The sequence below is a fragment of the Aythya ferina genome, assembly GCF_964211825.1.
Source record: "Aythya ferina genome assembly, chromosome: 3".
Lineage (NCBI taxonomy): Eukaryota > Metazoa > Chordata > Aves > Anseriformes > Anatidae > Aythya > Aythya ferina.
This window is the reverse complement of record NC_140298.1, coordinates 48709288-48732583: the sequence shown is the minus strand read 5'-3', so window position 1 is coordinate 48732583 and position 23296 is coordinate 48709288. Positions and strand designations below refer to the sequence as shown.

Sequence of the window (23296 nt, the reverse complement as noted above, 5' to 3'; positions counted from 1 at the left end):
AATAGAAACATAGCATTAAGCAGGCAGGTCTACTCTAGGAAATTAAACAATGACAAAACTGCTCTGTAGCCCCGAGATCAACCGGCATGGTCCAGGTGTGCCTGTACTTCTCAGTTCGCACAGCCTCTTCCCAGAGGAGTGATCACATCTGAACTTCCTGCTGAGTCCGTGAGTTCTCTGAGAAGTACTGGTTGTTCTAGGTCAAAAGTGAACTCAGTTCTTCCCCCTGATCCAAACCAAGCTCTTAGTAACGCTAAATTTACATTATGGTTGGATCTTACAAGCATGGTCCAACAGTCAGCTAAGGCAGAAGTATTGGCCTACATTCATTGGTCTGAAGCACTGAGATGACTGTGCTGGCCTGGTCTTGAAATTCTGCTTAACATCTACCTTTTGTCCCCCAGATTCTTCCCTGCCAGATAGAGCCTGTTCTCTACTGGTCTTAAGAGATCTCACAGTTAATCAGGGATGCAAGGACAAAACATCCTAAAGTCACTCCACTGTCATGTGATGGACCTGAGGTAGAGGCTAAGGACCTGAGGTAGAAGATAAGGAATGATATTGAGCCCAAAAGGTAGCAATAACTCCTTACAAATTGTGAATATATAATCTTAACATAGACTCTCATCCTCTCTGCCTTCATTCCTACCTGCCTGGGCTAAGTACTACTGAAGATTTACTTTCTCTGTGTAGTTTTCAGAGAGGGGAGTCAGATCAAAGGGAGTAAGTGATACTTTATGCTGTCAGCAAACCTCTGTCATCCTTTAGGGTTATTATATCTCTTTAAAATAAGCATCATTTTCCCTTTTACTGTCAGGTCCTCACCTTTTTCAGATTCAAAACACAAAGTTATAAAATACATAAAGCAGTCAGCACCAGGGTATCCCTGCCTGATAAAAACCTGAAAAAGAACCAAGTGCTGGAAAGAGCGCTGCAGACAGTCAATATTCTGAGTTCAAAAAGATATCCTGCAGAAGTGGTAGATCAAGGACTCATGATGATTAGAAGAGAAAACCTCCCTGCCTCAAATGGGAGGACAGCCTCTCACTGCAGTCACGGTTTTCTCTCCTCAATACTCCAGTTGCCTTCTTTACAGCTGAGATAAAATGAATGGGCTCCTGAAGCTGATGTCTGGAAGGCTAAGAAGCCTTAGGCTCAAAGCAAGAGGCTCTGCTAAGACAGGATCCTGGGCAAAAGCTGGTTGTATAGACTGGTTAACATCTTTCACCCTTCCTAATCCCCTGGGCCTTGTTAAATGCAAATACAGAGAGAGTGCTTGGCCAGAAAAATGACTTAGATTTAGATGCCTGTCTCCTTCTCACAGTAAATAGAAGTTACCCAAGTCCAAAAAATGTAAAATTCAGAATAATGGACATGTCTTCAAGATAATACGTAAGGCAATGAACATGAGCAATGTGATTATTGCTACCATAGATTTCCAAGCAATTACTTATGACTCTACTGCAAAAGGAGTGTAAGAGTCCTAATGAAACTATGTCAAGCTGGTTTTCAGCATGTGAAGCTAGACATTAAGAGATAATAATATTTTCCAGTAAAAATCTGACATAATTTTCTTAATTGTTCTCTGTCTTCATCCGTGTCTCTCAGGCATTAACTTTCTATATGCTTTCTGGTTTTCCAACAAACCTCAGAAGAACATGTTCCTGGGATATTTTTCTAAAGTTTAGTCAATAGATAAAGTAGACTACTCCATCATCTGTACATGTGCATGTTTCCACCATCTGAAACATATATATAGGAACCAGCAGAAATTACCTGCAAGTGAATTTAGTTTCAGTTTCACACTGCTCCGCACATTCTTCTATAGTATTTGTCTTATAAATCTGCTTTTTTGGGTTAAGCAGCCAAGCTCCCTCTGTTCTCACATAGCTGTCTAGTATGCTTCCTTGCACTAAAAGGAAAAAGAGAGAAAGAGGTAAGAATGTGAGTGCAGAAATTATTAATTTCAAACCTCCATGTTAAATTCTTTGTCACCTTGATGAGCAACATCATCATTTAGTTACAGTAAGAAATCAGTTAATGGTGACATTAGCTGATTAATTAATTTAAAAAGGCTTTTCTTGCATGGTGTGGTAAAGGGTGGTGTCACTGAAAACCCAGTGGAAAGCAAGACAGAGATGTGGCTTGAACAGTGCTTTGTGTCATTCTAAAACTCATTAAAAGTAATACAAACCTAATGTATAAAGTGAAGAGAACAAAGAAAAATGAAAAAAAGTAGTGTGTTTTCAGAGACATAAAGAATATATTGATTGTCCATACTTTGGAGAAAGTGTAGAAGTGGGACTCAAAAAAACTGTTGTCCGTTGCTGATCTCTACCCATATGGGACCATTTCAGTTTTATTAGTCACACCATATTTATATCTGTTAAAATTCTCTTGCAAGAAATGAGCCATCATTTTGGTGTTATCACTGTAGTCATGTTCAGTTTATCATTTTTTAAAAAATAAGTCTGTATTTGATCTTACCTAATTATTAAGGTAGCAGATGTTGCCCTCTATTGCAATGAAAGAACACAGGACAATAAACCGGTAAATAAATTAATCTTACAGCTTCTGAGCTACAGCTGCGTGATCCATATATGTGACACTAAAAGGTAGTCTTGTGTGAACCAATGAACACCAAAAATGCTCAAATAAAATCCTCTTGTAAAGGAGTTTGCCATTTAGTGCTTCTGTTGTTGTTGTTGTTGTTATTGTTATTGTTTGTTTGTTTGTTTCCTATTGCAGCTATGCAATTTCTGAGTGCTTAGATATAGTTGACCAGACTATGACTTTCATGACTCACAGCTGCAGGGACATGGAGTTGCAGGAGTCTTGTGAATTTTTTACAGTTTCTTTATTGGATGAGCATATGATTCTATGATTCTACTGACAAACATTTGGCTCTGGCAGTTATCCATTCTGCATGGTTTCAACCCCAAACAGGCATTTGGCCCATGGTCTTTGCAGCATACCCCCGTCCTGCTCTGTCCACTGTTCTGCGTTCTGATTTACACAGTTGCAGAACAAAAGGCATACAGGCTACGAATCATGGCTTCCCCCTCATAAGTGACAGACATGCAAAAGAGGAACTTCTTTCTTCATCTTCTAACCCTTTTCCTTCTGAGCCATTGCCCAATGGCAGCAGGATGGGGAGAAGGAAGCCTCCTTCAACTCAGACCTATAGCCTCTGATCAAGAGACTTTGCAGGGCTATTTAGTTATGTCTTTGATACTGAGGAAATTTCTTTCAGGCAACTACTTCACCCTTCCCTAAGAAACGTTCTTCTGTAGTGTGAAACAGGCTGGCATGAGTCCTGGTACAGTTAATTTCCTTCAACTGAGTGCCTGCAGTTGAGTATTGCTCTTTCTGATAAATTTGCATCTACAATGTAGAGTTGATAACATGGATATAAGAGCTAGACTATACTTCCTCTCATACCACTGCAAATCCAGAGAGGTTACTAGATGTTTTTTTCTGTGTGTATGCTATGGGACAGAGTAGCCCTAAGTGGTGACAGTTTGTGCATGAAAGAAAAGCATAGTTAAAAATAAAATGAAGATAAAGTGGAAAAGGATACAATAAAAATTCACATGACAGGCACAGGGCTCACAGATTCCACTAGATATTTCGAAACAAAAATGACATTTAGATTAAGTCAATTGTGAATGAAAACATTAACCTGGATTAAAAAAATAAAATGTCACAGTGGTGCTGTAATGCTTTCCACAACATCAAGAGATTCAAGTGAAGAATCGAAGAATTCCCTCTATGGTGTAGCCTCCTTGCAACCTTAATTCTGTTCTGTTGACTCTTTGGCATAACATTATCATAATATTTATAGCATTTGATTTTTTAACAATATTGATTGGGTCATAACTTGTTAGGAAGGGCATAACACTTTAAGAAAACAATGAAACTACATGCAACTACAGTAAAAATGTGATACATTTTCTTGCTACCACTTTCTCAAAGTCTATGGATTTTTTCAGTATAACAAAGACATATTACTGCCTTTTTCAGAAATGCAAATATTTATAGCTATTCAATGAAAGACTTGCAAGCAGAAATAGAGTATTGTAGACAAAAGTAAAAATCCTATATTTTCCACCTCCTTATATAATTCTTACTTATTTGTGAGGTGTATTTGATTTGATTTAGGGTGTTTTTGAAAAACTCAGTTTAGAGACTAGAATTTAAAGATGATTATTCTTAATATTAAACATTATCTAGAATTTTTAATGCTGGGACTTGCCTCTAATATTTCTAGTTGCTAAAACCTATTCATACACTTTTCTAATTGTGACCCCTTTTATATTTTCCAATTACACATGAAAAACACATGTCCTTGCCAAAGGTACCACCATTTCTGGCCATTTGGCATGTTGGCAAATGCTTGCCATTTGTTCCCATGCACACACCAAGGCTGTTGCTCTTCTCATGTCTCTAACCAGAGCAACCGCAGCTCTCACTCTGTTCAACAGCAATTCTTGCTGGCCAGTAAGCCCCAAACCCACCCTCATCCAGGTAAGTGGTGGCACATGGATTTGGGGACCTGTCTTCACAACATGGAGCTTGAAAGCATTTGGCCCCCATCTCCCCCTTGCAAGTGGAAGGCAAAGGACTCTTACCCGAGCTGAGCACAAGAAGAAAGAGCAAGGCAGCTTTGCTAATTCCCATTTTGGCCCAGCTGGAAGGTGCTGGAAGTGGTGTGTGTCGGTGCACAAAGTTTTATTGACTTGCACTGGAGTGAGGCGGCATCAAACAAACAGGGCAGGCAGATTAAGTTAATCATTCTCCCATGCTGTGACCCCCTTTACTGTGGAGTGGACATTCAAACAACCTTGAATTGGATATATTACCAAATCAGGCTCAGACATTTGTATTATTGGATGCTGGGAAATGTGAAGGCACTTTCTTGTTTTGTGAGACATGTTTTTGTTCTCAAATTGTTTGGTATCACTTTGCTAGAGAATAGTCAAGAACAATGTTACTGGGAAGCATGGGAAATGGTTTGTCCAGGCAGAACTTGTTTTTTTTTTCTTAACACTAGGGTCCCACTGGTAATTTCAGCCATGCACACTTATACTGGTGTGTAAGGACCAACTTCATTTTAATCTCAGGGTAAGCACTCAGGGTAATCTCAGGGTATTATCAGACTGAGACAATATTAACTTGAAAGATGGTTTAATATAACTTTAATTAATTAATTAATTAATTAATTAATTTTTAATCAAATAATTCATTCTCTCCTATGTTTCTTAGATTTTTTTTTTTGGTGGTGGTGTTTGTTTTTTTTTATTATTATTATTTTGTAAGACTTAGAGGTCGTTTTGGTTCAATGCCTAGCATGTCATAACTTTATGTTTAAGACCCACAGATAGCTATTTGGTGTTCTTCCTTCCCAGACATTTAACCTCATATTGTACGCATAAACTCATCCAGTGAGGGTGTCAGACTTTGTTCATTATTACACTGATTTCAACATCAGCTCTCCTCTGCATTTCCCAAGTGGTCTTTGCCTTGGAAAAGTTACAATGCAGAACTGTTTAATGGCTTCTCTTGCATGTTAGGTCACTGCTGGAGCTTCAAAACAATTTGTGGTATCAAATATGCTAGTGACTCACCTGAGGCAGGATGGGATGCTGGATGAGGAAAACAGGCTTGAATGTGCACCACTGGGCCAAGAAGTTCAGACTTTTGCAAGTGAAGGCAAAAAGTTCGTAGAATCATGTGCTGTATCTAAAAAATAGCAAGCCTATCCATGACCTTTTTGCACCTACTTTAAGTCTAACCCACATTGTAGTGAGAGTCTGGGATAAGGTTAGGGATGAAGGAGTAAATGTATATGAGAGCAGAACTGTAGTGTGGGTACCAGATTAGCTGCTATTTTACAAATGGGTACCAGATTAGCTGCTATTTTACACATTCTATGAAAACTCCAGAGCTGGTCCTGCTTGTAGTTTTGTGTAGGGTGCTGTAATACTGTGTTATCTATTTTTCTATGTTTGATGTTATTTTAATGTGACTTGTGAAATACAGCAAAGCATAGGCTATCTGTAGAATCTTGGGAGACCAGCAGGGAACCAAAGCAGATGGGCCCAAGAGAGTAGCTGATGGGAGCTGGACTAGCTGAGGAAAACCCTTGGAGAGTGATAGAGAGGAATTAGATGCTTTGCAATTATGTGGGATCGGGGTTACCAGTTTTAGGAACAATTAATCATTGGGAAAGAAGGATGAAATGAAGGAGCGTATCACAAAGTAAGCTTTGTGGCAAACAGGCTTTGGAGAGCTACTGAAGGCTCATTTAGTCCCACATGATATTCACAATCTTAACCCCATTTTCTGTTTTCACTCCAGATCCTGGTTTCCTCTCACCCATTCCATACCTCTGGTGCCCCTTCTACCATCTTGGCCCAGCCCAGTCAGTGTGTGCTCACCTATCCTCATGTCTTGTTAGCTTGCCTATGACCTTCCTGAATTTGCACTGCCACACACAGAGGGGGCAGCTGGCACCTTTGGTGGACACAGTGCTGCCCCACAGCCTTGGTGCAGTCTGGTTTGGCCACTTGGAGCTGCTGCATGGGCCCAATGCCTTGGTGGGATATGGTTGCTCTCTGGCTGCACTTTTCTCCTTCCTCCTCAGAACAGCCCTGCCCTCTCCAGTGCCTCTGCCTTCTTCCCCACTCCTCTGCATTCTGCATTTCCAGAGGTATTCTCTGGGTTGCCACATTACGGCGCCCATCTGGTGGTTAAAGTGTAAGAACAGAGCTATATATTTGGCTTAGATGTGGCTGTTTCTCCTATGCACACTGGAGTTGATCCCCTCCTTTCTGGCCCTCCCAGCAGGGCCTTGGGACCATCCTCAGTCCCCATTTTCCTGCCAGGGGCTGATTCAGTGTCAGGTTGATCAGCTGCCTCTGTGAGCAGGCAGAGTTTGGGAGGCTAGGGATAGGGAGTTGCAAGTGCCTGTGGGATGAGTGCCGTACCTGACACACCATGTTATATATCATCTGGGCCTGACATGAGGCTGCAGGTGGAGGACAACCCCTCCAAGTATCCAAGTCTGCCCTTTGCTGGTGGTGACACTAGTGGTTCTCATGAGCAAGCTGTTTATACTGTCCATGGCTCAGTTTGCTTGAGTTACAAACAAAAAAACAACAACAACAATTTATTTGGGAGAAGGGGGAGGATTTGAAAATCTTTTAAACTGAGTTTGTAGAACATTGATAAACATGATGTTTTAGGAATTGTAGTCAGAAAAGCTTTTTCTAAAAGTTTTCAAAACCGAAAGATCTACTCCGTGTAGCCAAAGATGTGTTGCTCCATCCATCACTCCATCCAGGAGTCCATATGTTTGGGAACATTTTCAGGCACCATGCAAGCAAGCACTCTCTTGTAAGCCTTCTTCATGTTAAAGGCCCACATATTGTCTGCGGGTTTGTAGCAGTTTCCTCTTTTAGGCTTGGTTCTTGTCTCAATTAGGCTTAGTTCTTGTCTCAATTTCATTGCATTAAACCTGGTTAAAATGTGTCTACTTCAGTGCATCTGAGAAAAGAAACTCTGGATTTGATAATCCAAATTTGGAAAAAATAATCTATCTCTGTGTTAATGAATCTGGTACTAGAAAACTGGATATGGGAGTATAGTCAGAAATCTATTTTGGTGTAAGAATGCTTATTCTGTAAGTTCTCAATGTGCAAATGTCAAAATGCAAGAAGTGTTTCATCAGCCAGGCTGATGATCCTCACTACTGTCTTGTGACAAGGAAGTGACCTCTCATGGCATCATGTTTAAAATGAGCTGTTTAAAACTGTTGAGTTATCTGTCTACTTCTGTCTTTCCTCCTTTCCTCTTTTCTGTCATAAGATCCATATATTGTCTTAATCTTTCCCCAGTTTTGATCCTGTAGTGTTTGTTCTCGTTTATTTGACCACTGTGAGGCCTACCATAGGTGGAAGTTTATCAGATCTTGTTTCAGAGTCAGGGTACTTTAGTTAGCACAGTGGTTAAAATATAAACAACAGTAGAAGGCTTTTTAAATAGAAGTTGACCCTTGAAATTGGGTTTACTGTAAGCTCAGAAAAATCCCCTGCAAAGGAAATTGCAAACAGTGTCAGAACATGGGTCATACCTTATTAAATAAATTTATATAGGCATAATTTGCTTATATTTCAGAATCAGAAAAAGACAAAAACAACAAGAATCACTTGCCCTGAGTCACAGAGACAAAGCGTACTTTGGGCAGCAAACTCAGAAGATACCAAGTAAGAGGGCAAAACCATTCTCCATTTCTGAGACAGAGCACTTCAGAGAATCTATAGCTAGGTTAAAGAGTGGCGTACAGCACAGAGACCCAGTGGGCAGCTTTGAGTCCTGCCTGAGTGTCCCAGCATGTGATGCCCAGCAGTAGCACTGCTTTGGTGATCTGCTGTAGCCTACTGCACATTTCTGTGAGTGGGAGCATGTCTGCCTTCAACCTTCTTCTTTTTTTTTTTTTTTAATTTGTTATTTTATAAGAATACTATGCTACCTGCAAGTGCTAGACACTCCATAAGGTAGGGATGCACAACAGAAATGGAGAAGCATCATATAATAGGGCCTGAAAGTCTACTCACATGCCTATATTTATTTTTAATTCTGTTTTCTTCTTGGAAAAGTCTATGAAGAAGAGAGTAACTGTTTGCACTTGGGCTCCTCGAAGACCAGTGCCCAGAGGGTCATGGCTACACTGTTTGGGGTTTAGCTGGAAAGTATTTCCTGTCTCTGCTGCCCCAAATCACAGGACCCAGCTGTGACTGCTGTTCTGGAGCTTGTGCGGAGGTAGGGTTATTGAACTCTTATCAGTCCTTCCGTAGGGGTAGGGCTGTTTGAAAGTGGAATGTAGAAGAGAAAATGAAGGGTGGGGGGAAAGAAAAAAAGCATAACCACTCTTCCAATTCTGGAAAGAAAAGCAGAAGAGAGAAAGTGTGGGAAAAAATTGGTAATGTGGTCAAGAAAGAGATTTTGCATTTTCCCCAACAATTGCAAAATGCTTTCCAAGACCCAAGCAAATGTCTGCGATTTGTAAAGTGTGGTTTTGGTATTTTTCTACTCACACTACAATACTGAGTAGCTACATTACACAATTATCCCTGTAGCAGTGTATAATTTAACAATGATTTCAGCATCTGAGTACTAATTATGAAATCAGCTGTCTAGAAATGGCACTGAAATAGGATGAATGTTTGTAAGTCCTTGTTTTTATGACAGTCTCAGAAATGAGGAATAAGCTACCTCCGTTTTTCATGCAATATATACATATACTGAAATTGTCAGTGTGGTTTCTACTCATCACTTACATGTAGGTTTATTTCCATGCTTGTTCTTGACTTGCACAGAGGAAGGATGTTCTCACTGGTTTAATCTAATTGCATTAATTGCTAAAAGGTTATTAAATTATGTTATATTTCACTCAAGGTTTGTGTTGAGTGGTATCAGTTCAACCCACTTGAGTCAAAGAGACTTTTACCACCATTTCAGTGGAGTAAGAATATTGCCTGCAGAATTAAATATTTTTGCTAGAAAAATGAACAGATTTTATGTGTGTGTGTCTGTGCACATATGAGTATGAGCATGTGTGTTTATGTATGTGTGAATGTTTAAGAAAGAAATTGATTTTTGTCTGAGGTATTTGCACTGACACTTCTACGTTCCTAGTCCAAGGTTGTGTTCCATGTGTTTTTCACAGAGTCACAGAATTACTCAGATTGGTGGGGACCCTGGGTGCTCTCTAATCCAACCTACTTTTCAAAGGAAGGTCAACAATGGAATTAGATTAGATTTATCCCAATAGCTAATTATTTGGTCCTTGTTATTTAAGAACATGAACAACGTCATTCATTAGAGTCCTGTACTCTGTATACCCGTGACAGTCTGAAGTTATTTACAGAAGTCTGGAGGTTTAGGTTGGCAATGAGGAGACATTTCTTCTCAGAAAGAGCAGTCAGGCATTGGGACGGGTTGCCCAGGGTGGTGGTGGCATCACTGTCCCCAGGAGTGTTCAAGGAAACGTTGGACATGATGCTTAGGGACAAGGTTTAGTGGGTGACATTGGTGGTAGGGGGATGGTTGGACCAGATAATCTTGGAGGTCTTGTCCAACCTTAATGATTCTATGATTCTATGATCCACCAATTAATGCCTCAAATTAACCTGGTGTTTGGTAAACCATCAATGCAGAGGTACCTCCCAGTGCTAACACGAGCAGTAACATCTGTGTTTTTAAGCAGTTTAAAAAAACATTTATGATGGCTCCAGCTTAATACATGTTATATAAAAATCTTTTAGTCTTTGAGCACTACAAAAAGAATGCCAAAATAATTAAAAATAATAATAATTAAAAAAAAAATCCATAATATATATTTGCAGGAGGCAGCACAGGAATTTTTATTTTTTTTTTTAATTCCCTCCCCCCTACCCCCCCAAACTTTCATGTGTAAAATTCTCAGCTAAGCTCAAGGAGCTTTGCTTTAGAAATCATAGAAAAATTGCTGATCAGCTTTATCATTTCCTTCTATTATATTTTAATGTAAATTAAATTTCTGAAATATATGCCATTAACATATGTCATGTGTCCAAAAGACTGTAACATATTGTATTCTATTTTTGCCAGAGAAAGGGCAAAATTATAAGATTCATCCCAAACAATGAGATGGAAGGAGGATGAAAGTGGGGTGAAAACTTTAGTAGGTGATACTCCGAGCAACTGGAGTTATCTTCATAATTTTTTTTTTTTTTCAAAACTTGCTTTCAAAGTTTGCAACACCTTCCCTAGTTAGCAACTGTCCATTTGTCATAACATTTTGTATACAATAACTTCTTCAAGAAAATATACTCCTAGCAGTCAGGAAGGTTCGAAGTGCTGCTGTTGTCTACAAGCTTAGGATACAGGTAAAACCAGACCCAGTGGTACATTTACAGGTAAGACATAGTAAACATACAGAGCAACAAAGCAGTCACAAAAAGCATGGATGAAATAATAAAGGGTGGTACTTGTGTGCCACGGATGTACTGTGCCATCTGATGATAGTGCTGGTGTTATTATCAGTTCTAGGGTCCATGTTCCTAACTTCTGTGACAATGTGTTGATCCTGTCTTAGTAATAATGTGTTGCACTGTAAATATAAAGTCATTTTCTCATCTGGAGAAAATAATGCAGGATTTCCAAACTGTATCCTCATAATGCTAAACAACAACAACAACAAAACAAACAAAAACCCAACCAACCAACCAAACATACAAACAACAGCAAAAAAGCAACCAGCACCTCAGAAAATTTGATGTATGCAGTTATCAAGAATAAAAGACATCCAGAAAGGACTCAGCTGCAGAATGAAGATAAAGCATATTCAGAGAATATTGTAAAGTGAAGGCTAAAGTAAAGTGGAGTTTTCTGCCCCTGAAAGCATAGTGTAGAGGTAGGATGGATTGCTAATGAATCTCATGGATTTCTGGGAAAGAAACCCAATTTCCAAATGTGATGAATAGTCACATGAAAACCATCATATTTATTAGGGTGTTTAGGGAGAGCTACATCAATCCAAGTCAACCCAAATCTAACTAATTACTATTGGGAGGTACTCTGATATGAGCTTCCACACGGAATGGCCTTTCTTAAATGTTGAAATCAAGGGTAGCCTTTGGTTTATATGAAACAGCAGCAACATTTCAGTAACAAATAGACAGTGTTGTTGGGTTCCAAGTGGAGTATGCACAGGTCTGTGCTGCGTGATCTGCAAATTACCATCAGACTGTACAAAGACTCTGCAAGCAATGCTATTGCTTAGGCAGGCAGACTACCAGCAGGCAGAGCTCAGCATAGGCCAGCAAAAGATAACAAATACTCAAAAATTCCATTAGGCAATACCTGCAGGCACTGAGGAATAGCTTACAGACACCAGGAGAAACAGGAACAGTTTCTAGGTCTGGCCAGTTATTGTAAAGAATTTGTGCCAATGTTTTTTGAAGGAATAGCACTACTGGCAGAACTTACCAAAACACCAGTACATGGGGAATAGACAGCAAGTGCCAGATGGCAGGAAGCCTTTCATGTGCTCAAGGAAGGACTACACTCAACAGATTCTGAAAGCATCCAAGTTTACTGAGCATATTTTGAACATATACCTCAAGAAATGCCTTGGCTATATTCTCCTCTGGCTATATTACTAGAGGAGAACTACGTAGGGAAACACTGAGAGTTATACTTAAGAAGAAAACTTTTGCCACTGGAGAGTGTGCTATATTGGTGACAGAGCAAAACAAACTGTTCCTGTGGGACACACTTCAAGTGCTGGTCCAACCACGTCTCACAGGTTGTTAAGTGAGGTGAATGGTAATGACAGGCTGCAGAAGTGGTCGTAGCCTGAAGTATGTTATCCTGTAGCAGCTTGTCACATGCTCAGTTGATCACACAGAAGAAAAGTGAAAGAGGCCCACCACCATCTCCAGCTCCTCTTGGTCAGAGCACAGAGATCTGTGGCAGTGTGAGAAACTGCATGCTAGGGCCACATCCTTTAAAAAAGATGGCCTGCTCCTGTGGCCATGGTGGGAGTACATAAACACGGGCAGACTGGATGAAGGGAGAGCAGGAGCTGGGAGATGGAGACAATATTAAGAATCTGGAAGGAATCCAAGAAGATATTGTCAAGAAAGACTGGGTTAGAGAACAGTTACTCAAACAGTATCACAATGACCAATGGAAATTGCTGAGTTGGTCTTAATAGAAACCATGAGGAATTGTTAGAAAACACCAAGGAGTGAGTAGAGAATCTGCAAATGTTTTCTTTTTTTAAAACTTTTTTTTTTTTTTAATCCTAAAATGAGTTTATAAAGCCTCATCTCCAAAGAGTTCCTTAGAGCAATAATAAAGTACCTAAGTACTGAATATAGACTTGTAGTATACTTCAAATCAGACACAAAATGGGAAGACTAAAACATACAGAAATACATGTTCAGATTACAGATCCACCAACAGGCGTACGCTTCTGCTATTAGGACAATACGTATTCTGCTTGGAAGTGGTGTGTTTTAAACTGATACACAGAAAAATGGAACAACATATGCAAATGCTGGAACTAGTTTCAGTAACTGACTTGGAGTCAATGGGACAGGTGGGTTTCTGTTGCTCCTGGAACACATCTCTGTGGTTTCCTTTGGTTGCTGCTTGAAGAGACATTTTCCAACTCAGCTTTTCTTGACAGCTTTGATAGCAGTCTTTTCCCATAGCTCTGAGTGGCAACCAGGCCACATCTCTTGGCTCTGGGAGGCTTGACTAATCTGGTGGTTCCCTTGCTTTCTTTACCTCCCTGCTGCGGAGCACACAAGAGCACAGGCTGCCAAGCCTAATGAGTCAAGCAGCAGTGCCCTGGTGCACAGCTTCCCTTGCCCAGCTTCCCTGCCCTCTGAGACATCCTTGCCTCTTCTGGAAATAAACTGAGGAAGAACAGTTAATTTTAATTCCCAAAGTCAATGTCAGGGGTGAACTGTTGGTGTTGCAAGTGAAAACAGGGTTTCTGTGCAAGCGCCACACAAACATGTTACATGCCATCCAGCTCACCACTTTGCCCACTGGAATAGACAGTCATTTTTTCCATACAAATGTAAACCCAGGAAATTTAGGTGATTGCACAGTACAATTCAAAGCTCATCTAGAGTGGTGAGAATGGGGGTATTAGCCCCAGGAAGAAGCAAAGCCACCAGCTCCTGGCAGCATGGTCACAGTGTCCTGTCCTTACCCAAGGTGGTGTCTGGGTTTGGTTGTTACCTTCCCAGTCCTGGAGAAGCAGCAGAAAGGGGGACAGATGGCAGTGGTGGGTACAGGAACATGCTTGTTTGGGAGAAGGTTTCTTGCACAGGTTTTTAGGAAGACCTAGTGCCTAGAAATAGGCAAGTTGCTTGCATGTACAAAGCAGAACGGTGGGTGTCTGAACAGAAAGGAAGTAATTTTCATGAGCTGGAGCATTTCTCAGAGGAGAGGTTTGAAGCAGGAACCTGACAGCCACTGCCACATGCAGCATGGCTGACTTACCTGTGCACAACACCAACATACTGACAGACGGTAATAATTGGTCAACATAGCTATTTCTTTCTGATAACTACTTATTCTCAGCCAGTAACAATATTTATTTAAGATTCTTATGAATTATTTTGATTTTTAAACTATACTAGGAATGCCATTTCTGACGCAGAAAAGCTAGCCTGCATCCAGATTCAGTGGGCAGCCATTACATTCTTGATCCAAGAAAGAAAGCTAGGAATTTGGACAAAACCAGTAGGCTTTGATGGCTGGCTACAGTCTAGTCCCCAAGAGGTGACTCCATATTGGACAAATCTGTCTTTATTTTGGCAGACCAGAGGTCCTCCAACTTCAGCCTAAGGACAAGAAGAGAGAATAAGGTAAGTCCCCTAGTGATGACACTAGACATGCAAACAACAAAACATTGGCAGGAATAAGACTGTGGTAACTGAAGCATTGTGGTAACTCTGAAATATAGCTGAGTTGAGGACTGTAGAGAGAGGGAGAGTATTTTCTTCTACCTTTTGTACACAAAAATTTTTGGGAAAAAGCTTTTCTCAAGCACACAGGCCATGTCTTTGGTCTGAAGAAGAAAGACCCAAGTACCAGTCATGGATATAGGAATATCCTCAGATCTTTGTGAGGCCAATTACACAGCAAAAGGAAGTCTCTCAATTTTCCACATCCTCTGACCTAATTAATTCCAGACAAAATGATTATAATTATAATGTTATTTCTTAAAATCCAGGCATAGTAGGATATGAATACCTTGTCCATTAACTTGTCCAGTAATTTATGTGCCTATCAGTGAATGCACCATCCACACTCTCAGAGATGGCATTTGTACTAGCACTGAATACCTGCTCACACAGACTACCATTTTCTTTCTGTCACCAAGTAGTCAACAGATTTTTATTGAAGAATATCTGACATGATATCCTCTATTAAGAAAATCACATTTTAAAAGTATTTTCATATGCTTGTGAAAATTAGAAAACCGGAAGCACTTCGAGCATTAGCAATCAGGGGATTAAATAAAAATGTGGTACAACACCAGGTAGACACCTGAAGCATTCACTAGTTTTCTGTCTCTGCCTAGGAACAAAGGAAAGTGCAGGTAGTATATCACTGTCTTTATTTGTGCTGGGATGGGATATTCACAGTCTTGGGCTACTACCAGTAGGACATGTCAGGATGCCTTTTGGGGAGGAAGGAGAAATTACCCTATGCAATTTCCCAGCTACTCTGGTTGACAGTGTGAAGGAAGAAAAAATGCTCTGTATACCTCAGGACTTATGCCTCATGCAGAGGCCTTGAAACACTGAAGCTATTTCTGAGCCTTGAAAACAAAAACTGCCATTTGATGTGCTCGCACTCAAAGCTAGATTATTCTTACCTCGCAGTAACGTACGCTTTGAAAAGTAAATCCACCGCAAAATTCATGATTATTGATACTCCCATGTAAAAAGTCAGGGCGATGGCACATTCTGTTTTCAAGCACAGGGAATTCAATATCTTTTAATGTCTTGCCTGCATTAGTACCTTTGTGAAGAACAAGAAAATGCACCTGTAAATGGTAGCCTAGGCACTGTCATGCCTGAGTAACAAAAGGACTGGGATCTGTCCCCAGCTCTACTATAGATGCTGGGGTCCTGAAGTACCTTGATAAATCTTTGAAATTTTATGTAATTGGATCATGCCTGCTCTCAATAAGCAGTGATTATTCTTCTTTGCAGAGAGTTTCAAAATACATAAAAACAGATGCTTCGTATGCAGAAACATTGTGCCTATTGTAGGCTTTCATTATTTCATGCTTATTTCAAAGGGAAAAGGCCTGGATTTACTTTGCATTGTTTTGAATTCTTTCAAGCCTAAAGATAGCGTTTTACAGATAAGCAAAGCTTTTTGAAACTAAGGTTGAATTTTCCCAAAGCAGAGTATATTTAGATGTGGGTCTCTAGCTCTGCTCCCCCTTTCAGAAAGTAGCTGCATGACATGGCAGGACCCTCTCCTACGGGTTAAGAACAACAATAGTCTGTTGATTTTCCCACCCTAATGCACTACCAGAAAAAATCTAGCCTGTACCATTTTCTTGTGGCTGTGATCACAAGAACATGGCAAGCAGCTGCCACCGTGTGGCAAGCTAAACAAAAGCAACAACAACAAAAAGCACACCAGAGAAAAGTGTTTCTTGATAATGCTGATGATAATGCTGCTTGATAATGCTGCAGCAAAAGCGAGTGGAAAATGGCTGGTTATTCTCAACCCTTGAGCACAGGTAGAGTGAGAGATGGGCAGCAGGAGTCCACATAGGTCATTTTTTAACTCTAGACTCTGAAACAAATTCAGGTGGAGATTTTACTGACATTAAAAACCTTCATCTTGAATTCCTTTGCCTGTGTAGTTGGGTCTGAGTAAGCTCTAACTGAACGGAGCCACAGTTCCAGGGATGCTCTCTTGTTTCAGGAATAAGGCCTTAAGGCTTGTGCTTGCTTGTATATCCTACCTGTCTGGAGTGAACATACAGAAGACTCTGCAGACAGTAATGTTTAAACCAAAGGAAGGCAAGCACAAACTTCATTCATATGTTTAAAAAACTTATATCGTAATACCAAAGTTAAAGTCAAGGATATTACTTGACTATTGTCCTTATTTGTGCAAATACAGCATATGTGTAAGCTGAAGAAAGACACACACAAAAAAAAAAAAAAAAAAAAAAAGAGAGAGAGAAAAATTTACCTCTGTTTTCTCTTGTTTAATGAATTCAGTTAATGAGTTAATGTGAGTGATGGGGGGGGTAGGGGGGGGAGAAGGAGGAGGAGATGAGATCGAGGTCTGAGAGAAAGAAATAGGACAAATAATGTTGCCCAGTGACTTCTGACTTAGTTAAATCTTAAATAAAATTAATTTTTCCAGGCTCCCAAAGTACATATATTTTGGAATTTGGATTCAAAAACCCTCCTAAGTTTTCAGTCTCACTGAATATGCTTTACCTCTTGTTTTTCCAAAGGCAGTTAGAAAACATACTGAGTTTCTTTCCACCATAAGACTTGTTTCAGGCAAACAAACTGGTTTTACATGGTCACCAATTCTTACAGGACTGTAAAACAAACAAAGAAAAAAGAAAGATACTTATAAAAATGATCATCTACTTGTTCAGTCTTCTTATTCAGTAGGCTGTGCCAGGAAGTGGGTAGATGGGTAGATGGGGAAAGATGGACAAGATGACAGCATCTTAAAGTTACCTACCAGCAGGTTACCTACCAGCAACCAAAAGTCTCTGAGATGTGTTTGTGGGCACAGCCACAATGTGAGTGTGTTTGCAGCATAGTGCTAACAAGCTGATATCTGGTTACCCAGGTAGCGTAATAGGAACATATACAAGCCCAAGCACAGCCTTAGCACCCCTTGCAGGTGGGGTAAGCCTGACTTCTCTTAGATCCTCCCTGACTCAGAGGATATTTCTAGAGACTTTATAAGAGGAGGGAAGGTTCAGTATAGCAACGCTGTGTCTGAAGAAGATATTAAATGAGATGTAACACTGTCAGGAACCATCCCTGCAAAGGTTGGTCTTGCTTTTTAAAGAGAGCAAAAGGATCTGAGTAAACTCCAAATGTTGGGTCAGAGTAAAATAAACCTCTCTTTATATGGGCTCTTTTCAGGCCCAGAATGATTTTCAAAGTATGTGACATGATAGCCAACAAGATCTCCAATGTCCAGTTAAAGGAACTAATAAATCCCCCGTTCCTAATTAGGCTGTGCAAGGGCCATGAGCCCCATGAAGATACAGGAGAATGGAAGACTAAATGGAACTGATTCTGACCCATTTGATAGTAAAAATTTCTTCAAAACAATGATCTGAATGAAACAGTCCAGAAGGGTAGGAGATGCTAACCATCTCCTTTGCTAAAGCTACAGATATGCCAATGCATTACCCACCATTTTGAACTCTATCCTCCAGATCTCTGAAGTTCAAGATGGGAATTTCTAACCTCCACTCTCTCATAGTTCCATTAAATTAATCCTGCATAATTCCTTATTCTTTTAGGAACGAAATTCAGTTCTGTAGTTTCCAAAAATTGTTCATTCACTTCTCAATAAAGCCCATTTTTGTCAAAAAAAAAATAATCCTGAAAATTTGTAGGCAAGATAGGCAAGAGGAGAATAAAGTGAGAAAGCTCAGCTTGGTGGCTTCTCCCCCAGTTTTCTATCACTCTTTCTCCAGTACCTTTATCTTCAAGGTTGTATTTAACAACTCAGGTGTAATTCCACTGTAGGTATGGTCTGTATGATTTGGAAATAATGAGGCCCACAAAGAAAGGTGAAAAAAAAAATATGAAGGGAGGATTTAATGCAGTTGAAAATAAGCAAAGTTGATCCAAAGTCAGAAATTGATGGATCTGTGTCCATATCCATATCTGCTATTTATGGCATCTCACATGCAGAATGTGTTCAGATGGTGAGTGCTGCTGATCTAAAACTGACTGCAGTGCTGTAGCATGCATGTATCTACCATGCAAATGTGCACAGAGCACACAATGGAAGAGGAAATGGATGAACTAGTTAGAAGCAATGGCAAGAGAAAAACAGATGGAGCACAAGTTTCTTATTCTCACCTGAAATTAGTGGAATTTTCATTAATCAAGCACCTGAGAACTTAAGTTTGAAATTTAGTGGAAATGTTCTAAATTCATTAAAATTAAAAATGTTATGGTGAATGTTTTAAAGAGAAATTCTTGGGTCAAACACAAGCTTTTTATTCTCTTTAATCTATGTGTGGTGAGCATAAGAACAAGAAGAAAACTAATGACTAAGAAAAAAAAAAATTGCAGGAGAATTCCAAAAGAAAACTAATAGCGTTGGAATAACAGCACAGATTTGAGCAGACTGTTCAGACACATAAGCGAGACACAAAAGAGGGCTTCAGGAAATTACAATTATGCACAGGGATTTTCACTGTATCACAAGTTGGGTCTGGTTTTACAGAGTTTTTGGCCACATCTGGTGCTCATGAAACATGCGTATGACCTGGCCTGCAGCACTGTCAAGGAAACTGGACCTTTCCACTTGCTCCATAAAGAAGCTGTGGTGCTTCTTGGCCAAAACTTCAGCTGGTGCTCACAGCCCTCATGGCTGAGCAGAAAAAGCCTCGAAGCCACAACTTTGCTTTGGTTTACTTCCACACTCCCTGTTTCAGTGGAGACACCACTTAGCAGGTGGTGAGTGGAATCCCCCATGGCAATCCCTCCCATACTAAACCGGGGTTGTCTTTCCTAAACTGTGTGTGTAGCTCACACAGGCTCACACAGGGGGGGGTCTTTCAGGAGGACAGATGCTCAGTATTTGCCCTTGAATAGGTGTGTAAGCTAATACTCAAAGGGACTCTCACACTCACACAAATCTAGGCTAAGGTAATTCACGACTTCAGAATAAAGATGTAGGAAAGTGAGGAAAACTCGGATTGAAATGGCACCTGTGCAGCTTTAGCAGGGCAATGTCAGCTCCGCCTGGTTCCTTTAATAATTTCTGAACACTTCGTATTTGAAGGGATGGTGCTGGTGCGTTTAGATTCTGTATCCCAAGAAAGACCATATAGGAAGAGGGATCTGTTGACCTGGAAGAAATGACAGTAGCAACGTTATAGACCCATGCATAGAATCAGGAATGTCACTCATAAAATTTGCTCATTTCCCAAGAGAACTGCAATAAACAAGATGGCTAGGCTGCTGTTTGTAACTATGGACGTCCACATTTACTCTTGGGGAGGAGAAAAATTAGATTTTTTTGACAGTTTGATTATTATAGTAATGAAAAATCCCATGAGCTGTAAACAATGTGGCACCTTCTTGCAGTGTTCTTAACTGCTGAAGCCCTGAGGGTCAGCTGCTAGCCACAATTTTTCTAAGTACAATTAGCACCATCACAGCTGCCATTCAGCATGCTTTGGGGTGAGAGATACAGCAGATGGAGGAGGTAACCTCTGTTGTGCTCTGCATCTATTTGACTGAGACAGAAGCAGCAGACAAATCTACCTGCTGGCAAGAAAAGACAGGAAGTAAGGCGTAGGTTGGGAGGCTGTAGCAAGCAGCTGGAAATTTCTTGACACAAGCCCTGGTTCTGCTCTAACCAGCCTCAAAGGGAAACACTTACTTCTTTTTGCATCACCAAAAGAATGATGGGAGCAGTTGAACTACAGCTTTTAAGAGTAGTAAAAAGAAAAGGAAACAAAACAAGGACCCTGCATACTGTAGGGCAAAAACCAAAATGACCATACTACAGTGCTTGCAATGACATTAACTGTGCTATCAGGTAACTTACTACTTTGGATATGGCTTTGCTATTCTATAAACTTCTCATGTCTCAGTAGAGTGTATTGCCTTTATCAGTCATCAGTGTTATTAAGGCTTTAACTTATTAAGTGATTCCCCAAGACACACAGTTGCTCACTTCAGACATTAGAGATGCTCCTTGCTTGCTTTAACATGCAGAGACTGTGCAGATGTTGCACAGGCCAAGGAACCGCCCTCCAAGGTCAGTAAAGTGCCTTTGCAGGTACATCTTGCACCTCTGTTGATTTTCTCATCCAGCTGTAAGGAATGCTTGTCACTCATTCTAGTGGATACTCACTCTTGCAAGCACTGAGCTGCAGTAAGGACCCACTGTGGATGTATCAGAGTGCCAGAACAATGGTGTGTGTTGGTGCTAGAAAAGAGAAGATAATAATCACATTAATGTAAGACTGCACGGTCAATTCTCTACCACCTGTGCTGTGCCCAATGGGAAACACTAGCTACTAGCAAACAAGCAATAATCCCCATATTGAAATCTTTTAACACTCAGAGATTGTCACCTACCAATCGCAAGAGAAGTCAAATACAGATTTTCAAAGGACAAACTTTATCTGCATCAAAACATGACAGATATGAACAGAAATTTGATACCCAGGTGACACTTTTGCTACAATGATCCAGTTTAGAGGTATACTTTAGAGGCTAGAGGTGTGCTTTCAGGAATTTAATAAAAGTAATTGCATTTCCTAAAAATTTCACTTGTGATGTAATGCGTTTGTCCTGATAAGCAATTAAAAAAAGGCTACTTCCTGCTTATCTGTGGGGATGTCTTGGACTAGTTATTTACTAAGTCTTACTATGGACTTTCAACTTCTCTTGGGCTATTATTTTTTTATGGTGATTGTCAACAATTCTATACAAATTTTCATTAGCCTTCTTCATATCCTGTTCAGCCACTCCGCAGCTGTGGAAATGCTATGCATAAATCTTTTTTTTTCTTTTTTAATACAGAGAGACAGTGATCTTCACAGGACTTCTAGCACAACTAGTGTAGTCACAACAGCAATTTACATTTGAACATTCTTGGGCCCATTGCAGAATGCAAATAACTGTCATTATCCTCAGTGGGAATTATTACTTCCCCATTTCAGTAAATCAAACCATATTCAAGGTCTGCGGTTCAAATTTGCTCTCTAGAGATTAGGGAGAAAGTGGAGAGTTTGGGACTAATGACTTAATAGTAACTACCTGTCAACATTATGACACACACACACACACACAAAAACAAAACAAAACAAACAAACAAAAAAAAGTTAATTTAAAATGTAAAGTTATTTTATGTAGAAACCAAGTCCAGTCTCCAGAAACATATGCATTGTTTCATACCAGTCCCTTCCTGATACCTGTTTCTTGTGAAACCCTGGTGTTTACTAGTGGTGATACAGTCTGGAATATCAATACCTTGACCTGAGACTGACATGCCAAGGCCAAGACCCTGGAGATGCATCACACATGCCATATTGCTCACAGATTCTCCCACTTCTCATTGGAAATTTTCCACAGTCATGATCAGAAGAAGCTACAGCATTGAGAAAAAAAAAAAAAGCTACAATGAAAGGTTTTAATGCACATCTGTAATGCTATTCACAGTGCAATCTGATGAAAGAGAAAGAGATAAAGCATTTTTATATCTTCTTTAGGCTTTCACTGTTTATGTTCTTTAATAGGAACTAAGAATAAGGAAACAACCAGACCCTTAGACGACATTATGTTATCATTACCTGGAGTATTTTAACCTGGAGCTAATACATCACCTTTGACATAAGACATTAATTTACCTGGCAAAAATTGTCAGCTAAGTACTTGGATGTCGTCAGATAACATAGGTAAAACTACAATGAGCCCTCCCCCACAATGAAAATTTGGGGTGGAAATTGAAGGGAAAGGGAGTTAAAGAAAGTAAGTTTATTGCCCAGATCAATTCAATATAATAAGAATTTCTAAAATATTCAAAACATTACAGTCTACACCTTGATCAAAGAGCAAAGCAAGTGAGATGCCTCTAGCAGGTGCACCACATAGCGCTCCCAGTACTTTACAATTGTTATTGGCATCCATTGCCAGGACACCAGAGAAGCTAAAACATCTTTTTCTGCTGAATTTTCAACAAACAGTACATCCACTCAGTATTACAATTACTATCCCAGAAGAGAATGAATGAAGGAAACCTGCATAAATATCCAGGACCAAATTCACTAACTTCCCAAAAGAAAGGCGACATGTCAAGGGAAAAATTATTTTAACATCCAGATCAGAATACAAATGATGTCAGTAAATGATAAAAAATTAATCTCTGGTACTCCCAACTAACAGATAATTAATTCGTTTTAGCAGGTTCTCAAGGCATTAGTCCTGCCACAAAGTGCTTGGAAAGCACACTCCTTGACATGCATGTCAAGGAAATCCTCTCCTGTGTTTGATCACTCCAGGGAAGGAGTGCCTCTTTCCACAGCTCCACTGGATATCTCAAATTCATCTAGCAACTCTGAGTGCTTAGCCTCACTGATAATAAAGAGCATATGAATTGTTATCTATGAAGTCTTATTGATGATTTTTGGCACCACGCTATCTAAACTGGCTGAATATTACAGGTTTTGTCAAAATGCCATACAGATCTAAATTCAAATCTAAAGCTACTGCCTACTAGAGTTGTTTGCTGCTGGACTGAAAACTTTTTGTAACTATCATGATAGGTTGTAGAATGGGAAAACAGAGAAGTCTTTAAGGATAATTACAGCAGCGCGGGATTTCACAGTACTCCCATTTTTTTTCTGGGTCTGTTGTGAAGCACCAAAGACCATTTACATCTCCATCAGGATTCCTGCAATACTGTAATAATTACAAAAACAAAGAATGAAGACTCCAAATGTTAGCCACAGAATAAAGAAGTT

The 23296-nt window shown here is 39.9% G+C and overlaps 1 protein-coding gene across 1 annotated transcript in view; it reads right to left on the bottom strand.

The window, feature by feature from the left end:
- LOC311433237 (apolipoprotein(a)-like) overlaps positions 1–23296 on the bottom strand; it is a 60363-nt gene that overhangs the window by 21202 nt on the left and 15865 nt on the right. Inside the window, exons 13-22 of the mRNA XM_084512159.1 lie at positions 23141–23234; positions 21807–21924; positions 20683–20757; positions 19529–19669; positions 17049–17155; positions 15452–15597; positions 14259–14411; positions 5628–5697; positions 4632–4700; positions 1777–1912 (exon numbers count right to left, since the gene is read on the bottom strand). Of these exons, the coding sequence (XP_084368285.1) occupies positions 1777–1912; positions 4632–4700; positions 5628–5697; positions 14259–14411; positions 15452–15597; positions 17049–17155; positions 19529–19669; positions 20683–20757; positions 21807–21924; positions 23141–23234 (1109 nt within the window). The remainder of the gene's footprint in view (positions 1–1776; positions 1913–4631; positions 4701–5627; positions 5698–14258; positions 14412–15451; positions 15598–17048; positions 17156–19528; positions 19670–20682; positions 20758–21806; positions 21925–23140; positions 23235–23296) is intronic.